The sequence below is a fragment of the Protopterus annectens genome, chromosome 1.part2, assembly GCF_019279795.1.
Source record: "Protopterus annectens isolate FY-2018-M chromosome 1.part2, PAN1.0, whole genome shotgun sequence".
Classification (NCBI taxonomy): Eukaryota; Metazoa; Chordata; order Ceratodontiformes; family Protopteridae; genus Protopterus; species Protopterus annectens.
In genome coordinates this window covers 628086385-628105703 of record NC_056727.1, presented here as the reverse complement: position 1 = coordinate 628105703, position 19319 = coordinate 628086385, and the positions used below count along the sequence as shown (strand labels likewise).

The following is a 19319-nucleotide window of genomic DNA, read 5'->3' as shown; positions in this document are numbered from 1 at the left end:
TAAGAAGAGATGTTATAGAGGATATGGGTACTGGATCGAAGGTAAATAGATGATCTGATGTAGTTGTAGTATTCTGCTGGCATGGGTAGTGGAGTGGGCTGGTTGTTTGTTTGAATTGTGTGGCCAGGGATTGTATAGTTTCTGTGAAGAAACTATTGAATGTGTTAGCAATGTTTACAGGGCACTGTTGTTTGCAAGTTGTTGGAGTGGGGGTGGTTGCCTGGCCTGGGTGCAGGATCTTGTTTAAGCCTGCCCAGAATTTTTGTGGATTATTAAGGTGTTTGTGTTGGAGGTGGAGGAAGAAGTTTTTTTATCATTTAAGATCATTCTTTTAGTTTCATTTCTAAGTTGCCGGAAGGTTTGGTGGGAGTGTGGGTCTTTAGAGGTACGCCATGTGACCCACATCTTGTTTCTAGATAGGATTTTGGATTTTGTTTCCTTAGAGAGCCATGGTGCGGTTTTGGTTTTAGTTCTAATGGACCGTATTGGAGCATGGGAATCTAGAATCTTGAGGAAGGTGGTGTTAAAGTAGATAACTGCCTCTTCAAGAGGAATAGTCTTGAGTATTGTCCAGTTGTGGGCTTTAAGTTCAGTTTGAAAAATGGAGGCGTTGAATTTATTATTGTTCCTGATTTTTTTTATGGTTGTAAGAAGGGGGGTGATTTTCTTGAATTTGATAACATAGGTGAGTAAGTGATCACTCATGTCCTCTGGGTGAGTACCTGCTGAGTACTGGTCAGGATCTTTATTAGTAAGGATCCAGTCCAGGATACTGTCTTTGTTTTGGGGTTTACCTAGTCTGGTAGGAGTGGATATGAGCTGAGAAAAGCCATGTAGATTTATGCTGCTAGATGGGGAGCTAGATGAGAAGGAATTCCAATTGATGTTGCAGTCACCTAACACTATGGATTCCTGGGGGTGAGTTTGAGTTAACCAGTGGAGAAAGTCCTCTAAGGTTTTGTTATTATTGTTGCCTGGGGGGATGTAAATACATGCTATATTTATGCTTTTAAGTTTGTTTGGTTGAAGTTTTACAAGTAGAATTTCGGCATTGTTTGTTAGGAGGGGCTGTGGAGAGGCAAGGGAGATTTGTAATATATTTTTGCAGAGTATGGCTACACCACCACCTTTACGAGTTATTCGGTCTGCTCTTAGTATATCATACCCTGGTGGGATTATCTGTGTGTCTTTCGTACTTGGTGAGCTGAGTACTATGGTGAGCTACATTAAATAAATCAGACAGGCTTTGCCATATTTATCGCAATAATATTTTGGTTCTCTTCCATACAGGGAAGAAGATTTGACTTTGACCAAGAAAACTTAGGTTTAATTAGCAGGCCTGCTCGCTTCACTCTGGGGCAGGGGATAAGGCAAGACATTCTTGGAAAGCCTGCCATTGCCATTCTTCAGTAGAGATTAGGAGAACAGGAAACCAGCTGCTGCCAACAATGTCTCTGGGTGGTATTTAATATGGTGTGTGTGTGTGTGTGTGTGTGTGTGTGTGTGTGTGTGTGTGTGTGTGTGTGTGTGTGAGTGTGAGTGTGACTGTGAGTGTGAGTGTGTGAGTGTGTGTGTGTGTGTGTGTGTGTGTAGGGACAGAACATCACCGATTTTTTTTAACTAACATGGTTTCCATGAAAACTGAGCCCGTAAGAATGAATGTCCTTTAGAATTAAAAAGAACACACATATCCCGGAGGAAACCTTTGGATAAAACAAATTCACCACCAAAATCAATAATAATTAATTTTATTTCCTGTCTAAACAAGAAGTTAATATTCAAATCAGCATGTCCAAACTGTCCTTTAAAAGCAGAGAAAAATGTCAAATATTTCCCTAATGACTGATTCTAAAACTATGGAACATGAGGAGAGCTTGCTGCCTTTGTTTAAATCTGTCAATCAAAATAATGTTAAAAGTACATATTCTTTAACATGCCAGACTTCAACTTTTGTCTCTAGTGTCAGAGAAATCTTCAGTTATCTGGAATAAAGGCTATTTCATTTGTTCAGAAAATACATTAATTACTACTGATGAAATCTTTAGTTCTCTGGAATAAAAGCTACTTCATTTGTTCAGAAAAATACATTAATTAATATTGATGAAAATAAGGACTCAACTTAATAAAATATGTACATGCAGTAGTGTATAATTACAGCGGAACATGCTACTGAATATCTTTGCAGGATGACAAATAGTTATTTACACCTTGATGATGCGCACATATTTTAGTAGGACAGTTCATGGAACTAGGCTGCTCAGCTGCTGAGTGACCCTCCATATGGAAAACCCATTTAAACATGCTTTTACCCATTTAAACATGCTTTTAATGCTTTCTTTTCTATTTTTTACTTAAGTCAGCTTTCTCATTTTGGGACACAGAGCCCTACATATGCACTGTAGCACACCTGCAGAGTTTGTGTCAGTTAATAATGTAAACTTGCTCCTCTGGACATTTATATGTCCTCCCTCATCAGATAATAAGGTGACTGCATCTTATTATAGTTACTGCTTCTGTTTTGCAACAGCAGAAAAATGACTGTTCAATCAGGGTTTGCTGTGTGTGTGTGTGTGTGTGTGTGTGTGTGTGTGTGTGTGTGTGTGTATGCTTAAGGTGGGAGGTTACACTGTTATGTCGGCTACTTCTGCCTTTAAAAATCCTATTATTGTTTTCATTGTTTGCTGTTTAATTCTCCCTTCCTAGTGAACATCATTGCTACATATTTAAAAGAAAATGATTATCATTTACTATAGCGTCTGGGTCTCTGGGGCCATATTTTGGTTGTCTGTTCTTCAGTTTGCATTTGAAAGTTGATACCCCACAATTTCATTGGAGTGGGTGGGGTTACATAATTCTGTATGCAAATTTTATGTTAATCAACATACAGGTTTGTACCTATTTTCATGGGTTTTTGTCCAGATTTTTGATGTTTCCAGGTTGAGAGGTATGATTGCTAATGTAATTTAGGACAGAGGGTAAGCTATGCCTGATATTATTAGCAGATTTAAAACACAGGTCCTGTTATAAATTATGTTATAGGATCATAGGCCCATACTAGGCAATCATGCTGCAGACCATTGCAAGCCTGGCCAAATATCTATATTCAAAAGTTTCCTGCAGCCTCAAGGAGGGCAAAAAAAACAGACAAGGAAGAATTTGTGGCTGCTCATCCAAATATCTAGCTTTTATTTAAGGTAGCAATGATAATTTCTGCTTGACATATAAGTTTGCTCCAGAGCTGAAGGATAAGTCAGGATATAAATCTCTCATGCTATCAAGTTGCATTTATCTCTTTATGAAGATTAATTCCTTTAATGAGGTATTTGAGGTATGATTTGTTCTTTGAAGGAATAAGAAGTCAATGAGGGTGGATTTCTTGTGTCTTGAAAGGTTAGACAGAGATCTACATAGAGAAGAAGGACAGTCTGTCCTGATTACGTTTTTGAGGCCACTGCTCTTTTTAGTTATGAGTCTCTGATGTCTTTCAAGCATCAAATACATGATGAAAAGTGCATTATATTCAATAATGGGTCTGATGAGATATGACTAAATGGGAATTAAGACTTCTTTGGATCTAGTAGAGATGCCTGGGTCTATATCATATGAGCGAATTGCACAAATTGCGAACGCTCATAATATCGAATGTACCGGACCTCAAAGTGCTTTTCTGAGATCACGGTATAGTGAAGAATGGGATATTTGCCCTTTTATCACTGTAGTGTGATCTTGGAATTGGAATATATATTTAGCAAGGGTGTAGGGGGCGCAGCCACCCACAATAGGAAGTTTGAGGTCTGGTACGTTTGATATTATGAACATTCACAATTTGTGCGATTTGCTCATATGATATAGACCCGAGATGCCTTTGGAAATTAGATGAGCCAGACAGAAGCCTTTCCAAACTACTGCAGAAACATGATGGTCAAATGATAAGGAATTCTCAACAAGAGTGCTTAGATCCTTTATGACTATATTTGCTTGGATGGATGTGTCATGTCTATGGTATGTAATACTTTGCAAGCTAGAATGAACGATGCTGCAGCTTTTCATATTTAATTTCAGAAGAGTGTGCTTGCACCATCTGGTAACATGATCTAGCCTACGTTGGAGCAATTGTGAGTCAGTGGATGATTGAATAACACTAAATGTATTTATTTTATTTTATTTTATTTACTTACTCTTTGGAGACCAGGTTAGTCCCACTAGGCCAGTGTCTTCTTTTCATGGAGACCTGAGGTGGCATTCATACTAACAAGGGGAAAGTTGGTTGGGGCACTGGTGAACTTACCCTTCTCTTTTTTCAGTAAGTGCCATGGGATCTTTTACACCAAGCTAAGCTACCATAAACTCTAAGGAGATTGGATAATATCTTATCTGAAGGATAGCTCACTGAGGAGAGTTACCCCCCCCCCACACACACACACTTATGCTGCACTGCGGAGACAGTACTGGGTCAGTACTGGGACATTAATACAAGTGATGTAAGAACAGAGCCCACAGCTTTCTGATCTTCCAAAACCAAAGGTGATTGAGCTAACAGTGTTTGGAAACTTACGATAACCAATCCAGGAGTGCTGGCCTGATCATCTGAGAAAAAGATGTCAAGTATGACTGGGCCCAACACTAAGCCCTGTGGCACACCACTGGTAACTTTTTTTTCAGAAGTGGTACCTCTGACTCTTCCTACATGGGTTCTGTCAGACAACTAGTTTGCTATCCAGCTAACAACATAAGGATTTACATTCAGATTTACACGTCTTGTCAATAATACCTGCATGGGGAAAATAGCACATACCTTGGCCAGGTCCAGATATGTTGCATGTAATACTTAACCACTATTTCCTGCTTCAGTTCTTTTTACAATGAAAATAATGAGGCTGTGGGTCTGTGGTTGGGCCACCCTTGTATAATGGCATTGAAACAGCTGGTTTCAGACTTCATGAATCTAACCGGTGAAGAGGCTAAGATTATAGGGTAGGTACAGACTCAAATAGGCCACATTTGGCACTGATAATCAGGCAACCTGGTATATTATCAAACACCATGGATGGGTTCTTCTTGGCTTTTCAGAGCAGTGAGAGAACCTGTTCCATAACTAAAGACGGTAGCCGGGATTGTGGAATATGTGGAATAGTTATAACTGTGGGAGGTGTAAAAATTGCACAAAATTTGTTAGCACAACTACAAAGTTACAACAGTAACAAAATAAAACATGGATGTGCAGTACTGGCACAAAGAAAAATCAATAATGCGCAGATCTCAGTTATAAGCATGTCCTGAAAAGTTGTTCACATTGATCATTCTTTAACTATTAAACATTTAAAACTGAAGAGGCAAAATATGATTTAGTGAAAACTAAGCATAAACTTATTGAAATGGTTTAAATAATCTTGAAATTCCTCTACCTTTTTTATTGTGTACAAGTATAAAACAAAATATCACCAATGTCAATAAAATGAATGTAAATATACATAGAATTTGTTAACCTCTCAGCATATAAATGTGTTTTGCTCTTTATACAAAACATATTAACATAAAAAGGCACTTTGATGTCCTGTAGCTATACCATAACTTTGGGGGAAAACATCCCTTTTAACAAGAATTGTGTTTTAAAATAGTAGCCACAAATAAGCAAATATCCCTGATGATTATGTTATAGAGGACCTCCTATACAAAAAAGGTCTAAGAGTCTGTGTTCCAACTGTAGACAAAGGCTGCTTGTCATTTGTTACAAAAAGGCAACCAGTGTTATCAAAGTCTGAACTATTCATGTCTTGCATTTGCAATATAAACTCAGGAAACTTCCAAATATAAAACTTACAAAGGAATCAAATGGTTTTATCATGTGCTTTTCATAATAGCTCACGTTTCTGCAAATCAGCCACATTCTATCAATTCAAATACAATGTGCAGGGAAACATATGACAGCCAGACAATACACTCTGCAGAGACCTCTTAAAATAATAGCTCCAATATTAATTTTCTCATAAATAATGCTATCCTTCAACAAGACCAGCATTTATAAATATAATGACATTTATCTCAAACAATATAACCTCATTGTCTGTCTGAGTAATCACAATCAAATTATCACAGGCTACCTCTTTTCTGCTGAATAATATCAATCTCTCTCATAGTGCAACTGCATTTTTTACAAAAGAGTGTTTGAAAGTAATTCTAGGACATTATTTTTGAAATCTGATGGTTGGGCATCGAGCTGGCAACTCGGCACCATTAAAATCTACTGCCAATCATTAGCGGACCGAAGTTCCGCTGTGGCGACCCCTAACCAGGAAAAGCCGAAAGACAACAACAACAACATTTTTGAAAACTGATTTAAAAATAGAATTACCACAATGTGCTATAAGAATGAGAGGGCTTGGATATCTGAGAAACTCAGAACCCCTCACCCATTTGTGGAAACATTGGTCCAGATACAGAAAGGACTGCTTCGGCTGATGGTGGGCCAGTAAAGGACAGGTGAGGTATGGTAATGTGTGTGTGTGTGTGTGTGTGGGGGGGGGGGTGAAAGACTGAGGGGGATATCTGTGCCAATGAGATGCATGGGCTGCCAGAGGTGCTTACTGCAGGAAATGCTCATTAGCACTAGCTATAACAACTTACAATTCAGCAAATTAGCTGATAATGTGTCATTGAATTGCATTTTTTGAGTCACAAAACAAACCCTTTAGGCCACAGCTCTTATCACCCATGGTACAGTTCTTTCTAAATCCCAGTGATAATGCATAGACTCAGACATCTAGTGAAAATGCAAAACTCATCCTGTGTCTTAAAAATGTATATGTGGAAGTATGTGTGTATGAAAAATAATGTATTTATTTAATTATTTGTTGACATTTGATTGAATAATGTCCAGAACAGTAATTCAGCCTTAGAAATTAATGGGTGGGACTGTGGGCATAGTCATTGATCCATGAGGATAGAACAGCATTTTGTATGTCATTACTATTATGAAGTGATAACAGCAGAGAGAAATATTTTCAGATACTCAGCAATGACATATTGATCCTAGCCATTAACATTATTAATTAATCTCACAAAAACTGTCCAAGGGCTTCTGCAGCACAAACATCTTTACCATTTGTCTAGTTTCTAGTTCTGAACTAGGAGGGCATGCAATAAATGTTTCAAAGTAAATACAATTCCTATACGTTCACAGGCAAGTTACCCTTGTGGGACATTTTAAACTTAGCCAATTTTCCTTACAAAGGTGAGAATCGAGCTCTGTACCTTGTGTCTGTGAGGTAAACAACTTAACCATTATGCCAGTTACCAACCCTTCTGTGTTATTCTTATAATAGAAGTTAATGAAATGATGAATTCAGTTTTATTTGTAGTGTGCTAAATAATGTTCATTTGCACCTAGCCTTTGAACAAATGTTTTCCTAGCTCATTAAAAAATATTCATAACTCACAATGGAAAGCATTCAGAATGCATGCACATGCAAAAAAACATGAAGTGTCTCTTACCTGTGTCTTCAATATTCAGGTTCTTTATTAACCACTGAACAATATCAGACCCTACAAGAAAATATGTCCTAATTAATATTTAAGAAAACAAATATTTTATATATCATTTTCACTTTATAGACTATTTGCAGTTAAAATGGAACACTTTACAGTTCAGAGCAATTTATGTTAACAATATAAAGTGGAAATTGTTTCAATTGATTTTGACAGGTAACATCTACCATATGTATACATTAACTTATAATTAGCAAATAAAATTATGGGACAGTAAAACCTGGGAAAAATAAGCACACCACAGAACCTGTGCTGTTGTTGGTACTTCGTAATTCTTCCCAAGATAAAGAAATTGTAATTTAATGCAAGTATTACAAAAATTCATTTTTCTGTACAGTATTGATGTCAAATATAGGACTGTTTTTTGCAGCATTGCTCATTTTCTTTCACAAATTTAATAAGACACAAAAATATCATTTAACTTCAAAATGTGTGCAATGTGTACTACTTAATTGCAGTAGTAAGGCTTACAACCTTCACCATTCATCAGAAGATAGAAAACGATCAAAGAACGAACATCATTGTAGTCTGTCTAACATCACACACGAGTTTCAGAGTATCAGCTGTACACCGCAGGAAGTCAATGCTTCAGTCATTAAGGTTTCAAATCTCATGTTGTTTTCTAAGCTGTTAATAGGAAAACTGGTAAATTATTCTGCAATATACTTATCCAGGAACAAATCCCTGGGATTTCCTTCTTTTAATCCATAAGGGATTACTTTGTTTCCAGTGTTGTCCTGGTCCTACCACACTACCTACCACTGTATCCATACCAAGACTGGACATCCTTACAAAAGATACTGTTCCTGTACCTTGCTAATATGTCTTCCATATGGTGACCACTAATCAGACAGAATGATAACGCAAGATGAAGAGGTTCAGGGAAGAAGGGACAGAGATGGAGAGAGAGACAGAAAGAATGAATATCTGAAAGGGTGAGATGGGAGAAACATTCATCCCCATACGACAGTGATGGAGTGGGACATGGTAAAGGTCCAGACTCTGTAAAGAGCTACTGCTCATGTATTTTTTTTTATTTAGAATGTAACATTTTGTATAATACTGTAATTTTTTAAAACCATGACATCTGGGCATGATCAGAACTGAGCCAAAATGAATTGGAACTTACAGAATGAGAATGAGGCAAGCAAAAGTTAGAAAAGCCTTCAAAGAGCACTCCTTCATAGCTGTTGTTTTCTCTCTGGTTTGAAGATAGAATGCAAGTGTCTCTGAATAATGGTGCTGTGTTCAATATTTGGACATGTCAGCTCAAAAGTAGTTTATTAAACATATATCTTTTTTTAAAACAAGAAACATCTTTATTAAATTATCATGTATGACATAGGCCATATTGCATTTATATAAATTACAATAAATCATAGCGACATAATCTCAGTTGCAAACATTATACCTTCCAAACCATACCAACACAACTGTAGCTGCAAACATTATACGTCACTTTTAACATATCCAATCATTGTCAGTCAACCATTGCATAGTTCATTCAGATCTTGCCAGCTTTTAAACATTGTTCCTCTTCTGCATGTAGTGGTCTCACGATTTCCATTTTTCTTGTGTAATTTACTCCTACCCTTTTCAAAAGATGCCAGTTCCAATTGTTTTACCTCTGTTACTATTTTTGCTACTTCTAGTACAGTTGGTTTAGACTTTGAGTTTGATTTTCTAGTAATTGCTTTCTTGGCAGCCATCATAATTAGACTCAACAAGGCCTTACTATGTCTAAACAATTCTGAGTTTGTATTATAGCTCAAAAAAATGATTTCCCTAGTCACTCCACCTTCCCAGTATCTCCGACAGAGCAGTCTGCAGGGAATCCTTAAAGTCTACCAATTCATTACACTCCCAGAATATATGTTCCCAGTTACCTGTTTCTGCCTCATCACACCTCCAACATTTGCTGTCGACCAGAGGAAAAATTCATTGGTCTGGTAGGAGTATAAAAATACATATGTAAGCACTTCCAGGCAAAGATCCAAAATCTTCTAGATTTTGTTGCAAATTTGGCAGACATACATATACCTCCCCATTGTTTCTTTGTGAATTGCTTATCTAATCTCTCTTCTCAGTCCTTCCTAACCTCCTCTGATTGATTCTTATAATTATCATGCAATATGTTATATGCTCTACTAACTATACCTTTCTTAATGACATAGATTCTACTAAAAACTCTAGCAGTGCTGGTCTTTCATCTAGGACCCCCTATTTATTTTTCTTTTCCTGTACTCTGATATCAATCCTTGATAATGGAAGGCAATCTTTAGCCTGCAGTCCAAATAAATTCTTGGCCTCTTCCCATTCTATTACATTCCCCTGTCTAGTTATTTTCTCCCAGTACCATGGTTCTTTGCCAGTTTTCTCCGATACATTCCCATTTCCTCTTGCCTACTGTCTGTATCCCTAATTGCAGTCAGCCTTATTGGCAGAATTTTCTTTCTCCATTCCTGTGTTGGCTTTGTTCTTAGAAGACCTTCTGCTACTTTATGAATATAATAGTCTGTGTGATTATTGTTGTTCTCCTTAAAGGTCTGCATCCAAAATTCCAGTCTCTCCCTGTTACTTGAACTTCCCACCGGTTTCATCATCATCTCTTTCCACTTTGAATTATAGTTTTCTGCTTGTGCTATGTCTAGGTGCCAACTGCGTTGCTCTGAAATACCCCTTCAAAGTTGGTAGTCCCAGTTTGCCCTGTTCTATTGGAAGAATAAGCTTATCCCATTTGACTCTTGCCATCTTCCCCTCCCAGATAAACTCCTTCAGGTCTTTATTAATTGCTATCCACAACTTCTCCTCTGGTTGATAAAAATATGCCTGACCTGTGTATCAAACTAAAGGGACTAAAAACATTTAACTGCTTGTATCCTACTATCAATATTCATATAACAGAGCTTCCATTTTTTCAGTTTTTGTATTATCATTTGTTTAATCTCTTCCCACATATCCTTAGCTGCCACACCAGTATCATTTTAATCCATACTCCTAAATACCTAATTTCATCATGTCCTCATAAATACGAATATTTCTGAACCAGTTCGTACGTGGGTACATAATTTGCCACTATTGCTTTTGTTTTTGCTTCATTAATTTTGTATCCCAAAAAGGTTTGTAACTGTGTCAATATGTTCCATAGTACTATAATGTGTCTTTCTGGTTTTGTCAGGTATAAAATAATGTCATCTGCAAATAAACCCAGCTTTCCTTGACTACCATACCAATTATATCCTTGAATTTCTGAGTTCCTTATTTTCGCTGCCAATGGTTCCAAATATAATGCAAATAACAAAGGGGAGACAGGACAGCCCTGCCTGGTTCCTCTGGAACATATATCTCTTCATAAACTATTTTACTTAGCTTTGCTATATAAGAAAACACTATTTATTATCTGCTGACATGAAGAAAAATGCACAAAATAAAATACCGAGTTCATTGCCAGTAGTTCAAAAGGAGGGCTCCCTTCTGTGATGCTGGCAACAGATGTTTAATGAGTGGTTTAGGCCTCAGAGGACCTACAGGAAGGGAGTGGGTGGGATGAGTAAGAGGTGGCTCATCTTTTCAATAAGGAGTAACTGAGTTGTCCACTGCTTAGGCTTGCCATAATGATGATATGCTGTACCAAACCAGTAATTTACAGCAAAAGAGAAATGCATGCACGTAAATGCACTGGCTCATACCATTCAATACCCAAGTGTCATAAGTACAATGAAAATAGATAGTTATAGGCTGTTGGAAATAATCTCTGTCCCACATTATGATACTGCAAGGATCCACCATGCAGCTTTTACATTCCAATTTGAATGGAAGAGCAGACCTAACAACAGATTGGTTCATTAAATTGAGCTACATGAAATAGCATGGAGTTTCTTATGATTAAATGCATCTCGTTTAACTGCCATGTCATGAATCAATGCAAAATATCTAGCTATTTGTTTGTAAAACAGGAAGAGCAATGATCCATATGGACCTTTTCAGACTCAGCCCAGGGGCACTATTGGGTGACATGACTTGCTCAGAGTTTACAGTAAGTAAAGAGCTCACAATCTTACTAATCTGTTCTATAAAGAACTATAACATTCAAAGCATCACAGATTAGTCCTAAACAGCTCTTTGTGCTTGTGGAAACCCTTTTGCACCCCTTAATATACGTGCTCAACCTCCACAACCACAATTTCTTTTTTTTTTCCATAATAAATTTTTATTGAAATATATTTTCCAAAAACATTACAAAAATACAATAAACATCACACACATAATACACTATAACTACTACAAACCATTTATACAATATCTACATGAAATGCTTCCTATATTTAATATATTCCTAAAATCAGTATCATGCTAATATAATATTGAAGACCTTTTCCCATATTTTCGGGTTATTAATATTTTTGTTAGTTTGTTTCAGAAGTAATTTATGTGCTAGTATATGCTTTATAGCCACAAGCTTAAAATTATTCCATGATGTCTTATGTGGTTCTAGCCAATTTGTGGCTATATAGAGTTTTATCAGCAAAAAAATATTCATACAAATAATAGTTTGCGATCTGGAAAGCTCTCTTGGAGGAATGTGTAGAATCATAAATTCCCATGACAGTGTAGAACTTTGATAACCCATCTTTTGCAGTTGTACTTTAAGAGAGTTCCAAAGTTTATATACGCATTTACAACTCCAGAACATATGAAGAAGATCCGCTGTTTGATCTGCACAGTATGGACAATTTGGAGAATTCCTAGGGTTAAATTTATGTAATCTAAGATGTGTGTAATATGCATTGTTCCAAATCATCAATTGCGTGTACATCAGTTTTTGAAAAGAAACTGATTTCCTAGTTATATCAATTGCTTTTAATATCTGATTGTCTGTTACTGTTACTTTTTTTACCCAATACTCTGAAAGCAAAATTTTGTCCTGAAATTTCAAATCCTTAATTAATTTATATGCAGTTGCTATAAATTTAGTGTCTTGTTGGATAGCTTGCCACAATTCAGAGCACTTATCCACAAATCCGGCTGCAGGTTTAAAGTTCCTAAAGTAGCTCAAGGCAAGTTCTTTAACTTGTCTCATTATAACAATGTAACTTCTAGGTAGATTCATTTCCTGTCTAATTTGTAAAGCCGATAAGTCAAGTTTATTAAAAACATCAAATAGAGTCAGATTAAGTATTAATGGAAATTTGCTATGATCGATCAGCTGATTATTTAGTTTAAAATTAGGATTCCTGTGGAAAGGTTGAAGAACCATCATATATTGCAATAAATCTACGGACTGAAATAAAGTTTGCAAAGATGAGACACAGGTTATTATGTGGTCCATGACCCCATATTTTATCAGACTAATTTTGTCCATAAAGGGCAATGCTTTAGGATTTATTTTCCTATCCAAAATATGCTTATGATTCAAGACCACCCAAGTTGGTATCCATTTTGTATTCGTTACATCATAATTAGCAATTCTTAAAATTTTATTAGCGTTTACAATCAAATAATATGCTTCAAAGTTTGGTAGCTCAAGTCCCCTCTTGTTTTAGGGGTCATTAATTTCTCATAAGATATTCTAGTTCTTTTGGGTTCCAGATAAATTTAGCTAGATCTTTATGCATTTGTTTAAAAACTGTTTTGAAATTGATAATTGGGCAGACCTAAATATGTATAACATTCGTGGTAGTATATTCATTTTCACTATTGATACTTTTGCTAATACCGGTAGTTTTAAATTCTTCCATCTGTCACAATCAGCTATTATGTGTTCCCATACTCGTTTAACATTATTGTTATAAAAGTCCTTATTATCCGTAGAGAAGTTGATACCCAAATATTTAATATTTTCTTTACATGTTAACTTCCCCATCAGGGCCATTAGTGAAAAAGGTTTTGGGGTTCTTAATGGGAAGATATTTGTTTTCTGTAAGTTAATTTTATAATTGGAAACTACTGAAAATTCGTTTATGAGCTTTAATATCTTTTCACTGTCTGAAATTGGGGTTGTACAATAAATAATAAGATCATCGGAATGCTGACATTAATATTTTATTCCTATAAATTATTGGTGCATTATGATACAAATTTTGCTTGATATATAAAAATAGGGGTTCTAGATATAGGTTAAACAATAAGGCTGACATGGGACAACCCTGACGAGTACCATTTTTAATCTGTATTCTGTTAGAATAAGTCCTATTGATGTATAGCGTAGTGTATGGATTACTATATAATATTTGTAGTATCTGAATGAATTCTTGGGGCAAGTTAAAATAGGGTAACACATCAAACAAAAAATTTATGTCTACTCTATCAAATGCTTTCTGGGCATCTATTCTCAGAGCATAGGTGTTAAAGATACATTTTTTTTAGCATACGTCATCATATTATGCAGTGTAAGTGTATTATCGCTGGTTTGTCTAGTTGCCATAAATCCAGCTTGTTCCTTAGAAATTAGATATATCAAAACATTCTTTAGTCTTGATGCTATAATTGATGTTAAAATTTTCATATCCACATTCATTAGTGCTATTGGTCTGTAATTATCTGGGTTAAGGGGATCCGAATTGGTTTTATGTATGAAAATTGTTTTTGACGCATTGAGGTGGGGGTCACTAATTTTATTTTTAGTTATATAATTAAATACATGAGACAATTCTTTTCCCAAACTATCAGCAAACTCTTTGTAAAATTCAGCTGTAATACCATCAGGCCCTGGCGACTTATGTACTTTCATATGTTGAATTGTATATACTATTTCTTCTTTAGAAATAGGTTTAATCAGGTCACTTTGCAGGCTCTCTTCTAATTCTGGAAAGTTAATGTTTTGCAGAAAACTTTTATTATGGTTATGTAGAGACCTATCAGTTTGCCCCTCATACACCTTAGTATAGATTTTCCCAAGAACATCAACAATATCCTCAGTTATAGAATATATTGTGTCGTTATACTGAATTTCGAAATATATCCAGTTGTTTTTGATTGATTTATAATCCTTGCCAGTGCTTTTGATGGTATTTGAACATTATTAGCATATTTCACTAAACACCTATGTTCTTGAAGTGTTAATTTATTATTATGAAGCAAAAAGAGATCCCTTTGAAGCTTCAACATTTCCTCTTCAGTTTGAGCGTTAAAATTCTGAATCAGCTCATTATCAAGTTGTTTTATTCTTATTTCTAGTTTTTGAATATCACTATTATGAATTTTCTTATAATATGAGGCTTTTATATAAGAAATCCTCTAATTTGAGCTTTAGCTGTCGCCATTCAATGTCAGGGTATGTTTTGGAGCTTCAAGCTATCTGTAAATTCTTTCAAATATTTTATAATTCCATCTGCTATCTCTTTTTACTTAAAAGATTTGGGTTGAGTGACCAATTATAACCCCTATGCCTTCTTGTGTCTTTTAAATCTTTAGAAAATTTTAACGAAATTTTTGAGTGATCTGATAGATGACGAGTATGTATAACCACCACTGGTTCTAAATTCGTTAGTGCTTTAGATATCAAAAGTAATCTATTCTAGCCCACATTTTGTGGCATGGTGAATAGAAGGTCTATTTATTTGCATTATTAATATCTTGTGAATAAGAAAAGGGTACATATAATTGAAAATCTTCCTTAAAATCATTTAATGCTATCGCCTGCTTATTAAATGCTCTCTGTGGACAAGACCTATCCAACTTTGGATTTTGATAGGTATTCCAGTCCCCACCCACAACAAAATAATAACCATCATATTGTGTTAATATTGGATATAATGATGCTATGAAACTTTGTTGATCATTGCATGGGGCATATATATTCAAAAGTAGGATAGGTTTATCAAATGCATTATCCGATAAAATCACATAACACCATCGCCCATTTGGATCCACTTTGGAGTCTAAAATCCTATCTTTGTATTGGGTTTTGATAATTATAGCCACTCCGCACTGTTTGTCTTACCTTCTGATGTCACTAGCTCTCTAATCCAGTTCTTTTTCTAATATCATTCCATTGTTCATTCATCAAATGTGTTTCCTGTAGAAATACAAACAGTGCTTTGTCCTGTAATAATATGTGTAGCAACAGCTTTCTCTTCTTCAAGTTCTGGAGCCCTTTAACATTCCATGATTTCAACTCCCACATTCACAGGTCTTGGTATCAAATAACAATATAAGAGGGGAATTATGAAATTGACATGTATTGACTGTACACTATATCTAATCTGGAAGCATTTCCTACATCCCGTCCCTAACCAGTGCTTACCCACTTTACCCCTGGACCAGGATTTATATAGGTCTTGTATAAGAGAAAATATAAACAAGGTTAAACACACCAACACATTGAAAAACGTCAGGTAATAACATTTAAAACATTTCCTAAACATACAACCTATATATTCTAGCATATCTACATCAAAGTCTAAACTACACATTCCCTACCAAACACGCTACTTAACTACAGCTTTGGTTTAACTATTAGTTAAACAAATCTCATTTCTAAGGTTATTACTGTGTAAAGGAAAGTTTTAGTAGATTGGGTACTTATTTTATCCTAACTTAAGTATCTGTTTTGTTGCAATCATTATGTACATAAACTTTTTACAGAAGAGTGGAGAGAGAAACAAAAACAGAAAGTACATCCTACATTTTAGATCTGTACCCTACACAGTGCCTGCCACACACTGCATATAGTAAAAAAAACAATTTTGGTTCACACCTATAAAAGAAGAAAAAACAGTAAAAGTACATGTTATTATGTGCTTTAAGTACATACTGTAATGTTATTTAGTTATAAAAGAACATTATCATATTATTTTCAGTTCTCTTTGTCTTTTCAAGCCAGGAAACCATCAGAAATACTCACGACAAGGGACCTCTTTCACAGCAGGACCACAAGAAGTATTACATCCAAATCTACACTCTCAGTTGAAATCCAGGCATTTCCTGTTTACCACACAATGGAAATAGACCTTGGAGGCCATAAAAGTCTGGAAACCAGACAGTAGACCCTCAGATTAGCATAAACAAACAGTTTTATTGCTTTTTCAGAGGCCTGAACAGTTTAGTGAAGAAACAAAGGATTAGAAAAGCCTTGAGGTAAAATACATGCTGGATCTGACTACAGGAACATGCCAGTCTCAATTGAAGTTCTTTTCAGCCCTCTGATGCAGGTAGAACTTTAAAACTTTCAGAAACACTTCTTTTGCCTGATTTTTATTGGAAACAGAATATTTAGTGCCATCCACCATAAATGTAAGCATATTGGGGTATTTCATCTGGAATTTAATTTGTTTATCAATCAGAAATTTACAGTAAGCAGATAAAGACTGTCTAGCCTGCCTTACTTGTAATGGTAAATCTTGAGCCAGAAATATTTTAACATTTTTCCACATAACATAGCCACCATTTTTTTTTGCAGTAAACAGTATTTTGCTAACATCTTGAAAGTTCAATATCTTAACATATACAGGTCTAGGCATAGTAGAAGCTTGTACCTCTCTCAGCTCTGTGTGCCCTTTCTATTACAATCTGTTTCACCCCATCAGCATCATTTAACAGTATTTCAAATATTTGTGTTATGGCTGGTATTAGCTCTGCATACTGGATGTTTTCAGGGATTCCTCTTATAATAATATTATTTCTTCTAGACCTTGCTTCTAAATCAATAAGTTTATTTTGCATGGCTTGTACATCCACATCACATACCTTTGATTTTTTCTCCAGCATGTCAATTTTGTCCTCTATTTCAGAAATTCTGGTCTCAGTTTTGTCCATTCTCTGAAGCAATTGATTGCATAAAACTCCAAATGTTTGTATTTGTGAGGTCAAGTCCTTTAGAGCTTCCTGTATAGGTAGTAAAGCGTGTTTGATATCCTCCATGTTTAATGGCTGATCAGTCCTGGATCTAGTTTCTGGTTTCTGTTGTTCCTGCTGTCTAGTAATCCTTTGTATTTTCGCAGTTCCATCCTTTACTGGCGACTGTAGTTCTGACAACTTTGTCTTAGTAGTAGTTGTTTCCATGGTTCTTCCTTGTTGCAAGATTTTTCTTTCCCCAAGCAGAAAGGCAGAATAAAGAAAGCACACGGTCCTTTGTTTGTTTCTCTCTTCAGAGCAAAGTAATCACTTGTAATCCTGATGGATAAATACTTTTTTTCCCACTTTTTTAACTGATTTTAGATTAGGTCAGTATAAATGCAACTTTTTATCATCAATTTGATGTTTAAACCTCCTGATATCCACTCAGATCAGAGATTTTCCTCGGGTTAATTGAAGAGCTGCAGTTTAGCAGTGTTTACAGCATGGCAGCCATCTTTGAATCACAACCACAATTTCTATACAGACTCTGAGCTTTGGCCGGCTAAGACCTACCTGCAATCAACTGGACGTATAAATGAATTTAAGTAAATCTTTATCTGCACTTTTTTCAAATAATACAGCATTTAAATTGATTTATTTGTGCTGCATTGAATACTATCTAGCTGGAAATTGTGGCTCTATTTTCCAGTTAATGCTTGTTAGAATTTAGTGCTTTAGAATTCCTGCATAGCCAGTGATAAGTGGGGAAAGTTTCACTTCATTGATATTCGGTTTCTGCCTTATATAAGTGGTACAGTTTGGATTATTTTCTGCTTAAACTCTGAGCTTTGGCCGGCTAAGACCTACCTGCAATCAACTGGATGTATAAGTGAATTTAAGTCAATATTTATCTGCACTTTTTTTCAAATAATTCAGCATTTAAATTGATTTATCTGTGTTGCATTGAATACTATCTAGCTGGAAGTTGTGGCCCTGTTTTTTTCAGTTAATGCTTGTTAGAATTTAGTGCCAGTTAGAATTCCTGCATAGCCAGTGATAAGTGGGGGAAGTTTCACTTAACTGATATTCAGTTTCTGCCTTATATAAGTGGTACTGTTTGGATTATTTTCTGCTTAAACTCTGAGCTTTGGCCAGCTAAGACCTACCTGCAATCAACTGGACATATAAGCAAATTTATGTAAATCTTTATCTGCACTTTTTTCAAATAATGCAGCATTTAAATTGATTTATTTGTGTTGCATTGAATACTATGTAGCTAGAAGTTGTGGCTCTGTTTTTTTTCAGTTAGTTTCCCACCCACCATCCCTACTTTTGTTTTGGTGTTAATCTTGGTGGCTTTGAAACTGCCCACCCCTCTTGTAAATTTGCATTTGGATACTCCTCCTGGACCCATCTCATTTGCCCACTCAAGAAAAAAAATTGCACTTTATTCATCTGCTTTCATTGTATTTGTGTTTCTTCCTACTTTATTACTTTATTTTACTTTTGCATCATCTTAAAAGTACCTAATTGTATTTATTACTGCTTGGTGTAACTATCATTCTAAGCCTTTGGGTTTAAGCACTTGGGCTTCAGACCAGTTGTTTTACATGAAGAAGGTTTGTGGTCTGCACTGTTGTAGCAGGACAGGTAGCTTACATCCTTCTAAGTTGGGAACTGCTGATTGAAGGCTCAGTGTCTGCTATTCTAAAAGTGTATTAGTTCTGGTTTAAGCACTTGGGCTTCAGGCTATTTATTTTACATTAAGAAGGTTTGTGGTCTGCACTCTTGTGGGAGGAGAGGCTGGACTCTGCCCTTCTGAACTGGGAATTTCTGGTTAAAGGCTTATAGTGCCTGCATATTTGAACTGTTTCTTACTGAAATTGGTGCGCCTTGTTTGCTGTAGCATACACTAGATCCAGGCCTGCTGAATCTAGCTTTGTTTGTATAACTTGAGCACTAATCCAGGCCTTCTTAAAAGTATTTAATTGTATTTA

General features: G+C 35.7%; 1 protein-coding gene across 3 annotated transcripts in view; it reads right to left on the bottom strand.

Moving 5' to 3' along the window:
* RGS7 (regulator of G protein signaling 7) overlaps nucleotides 1-19319 on the bottom strand; it is a 2400584-nt gene that overhangs the window by 1680342 nt on the left and 700923 nt on the right. For all 3 annotated transcript variants that reach the window (XM_044058067.1, XM_044058054.1, XM_044058060.1), the window contains exon 2: nucleotides 7492-7542. In XM_044058067.1, coding sequence (XP_043914002.1) covers nucleotides 7492-7542 — 51 coding nt within the window. The remainder of the gene's footprint in view (nucleotides 1-7491; nucleotides 7543-19319) is intronic.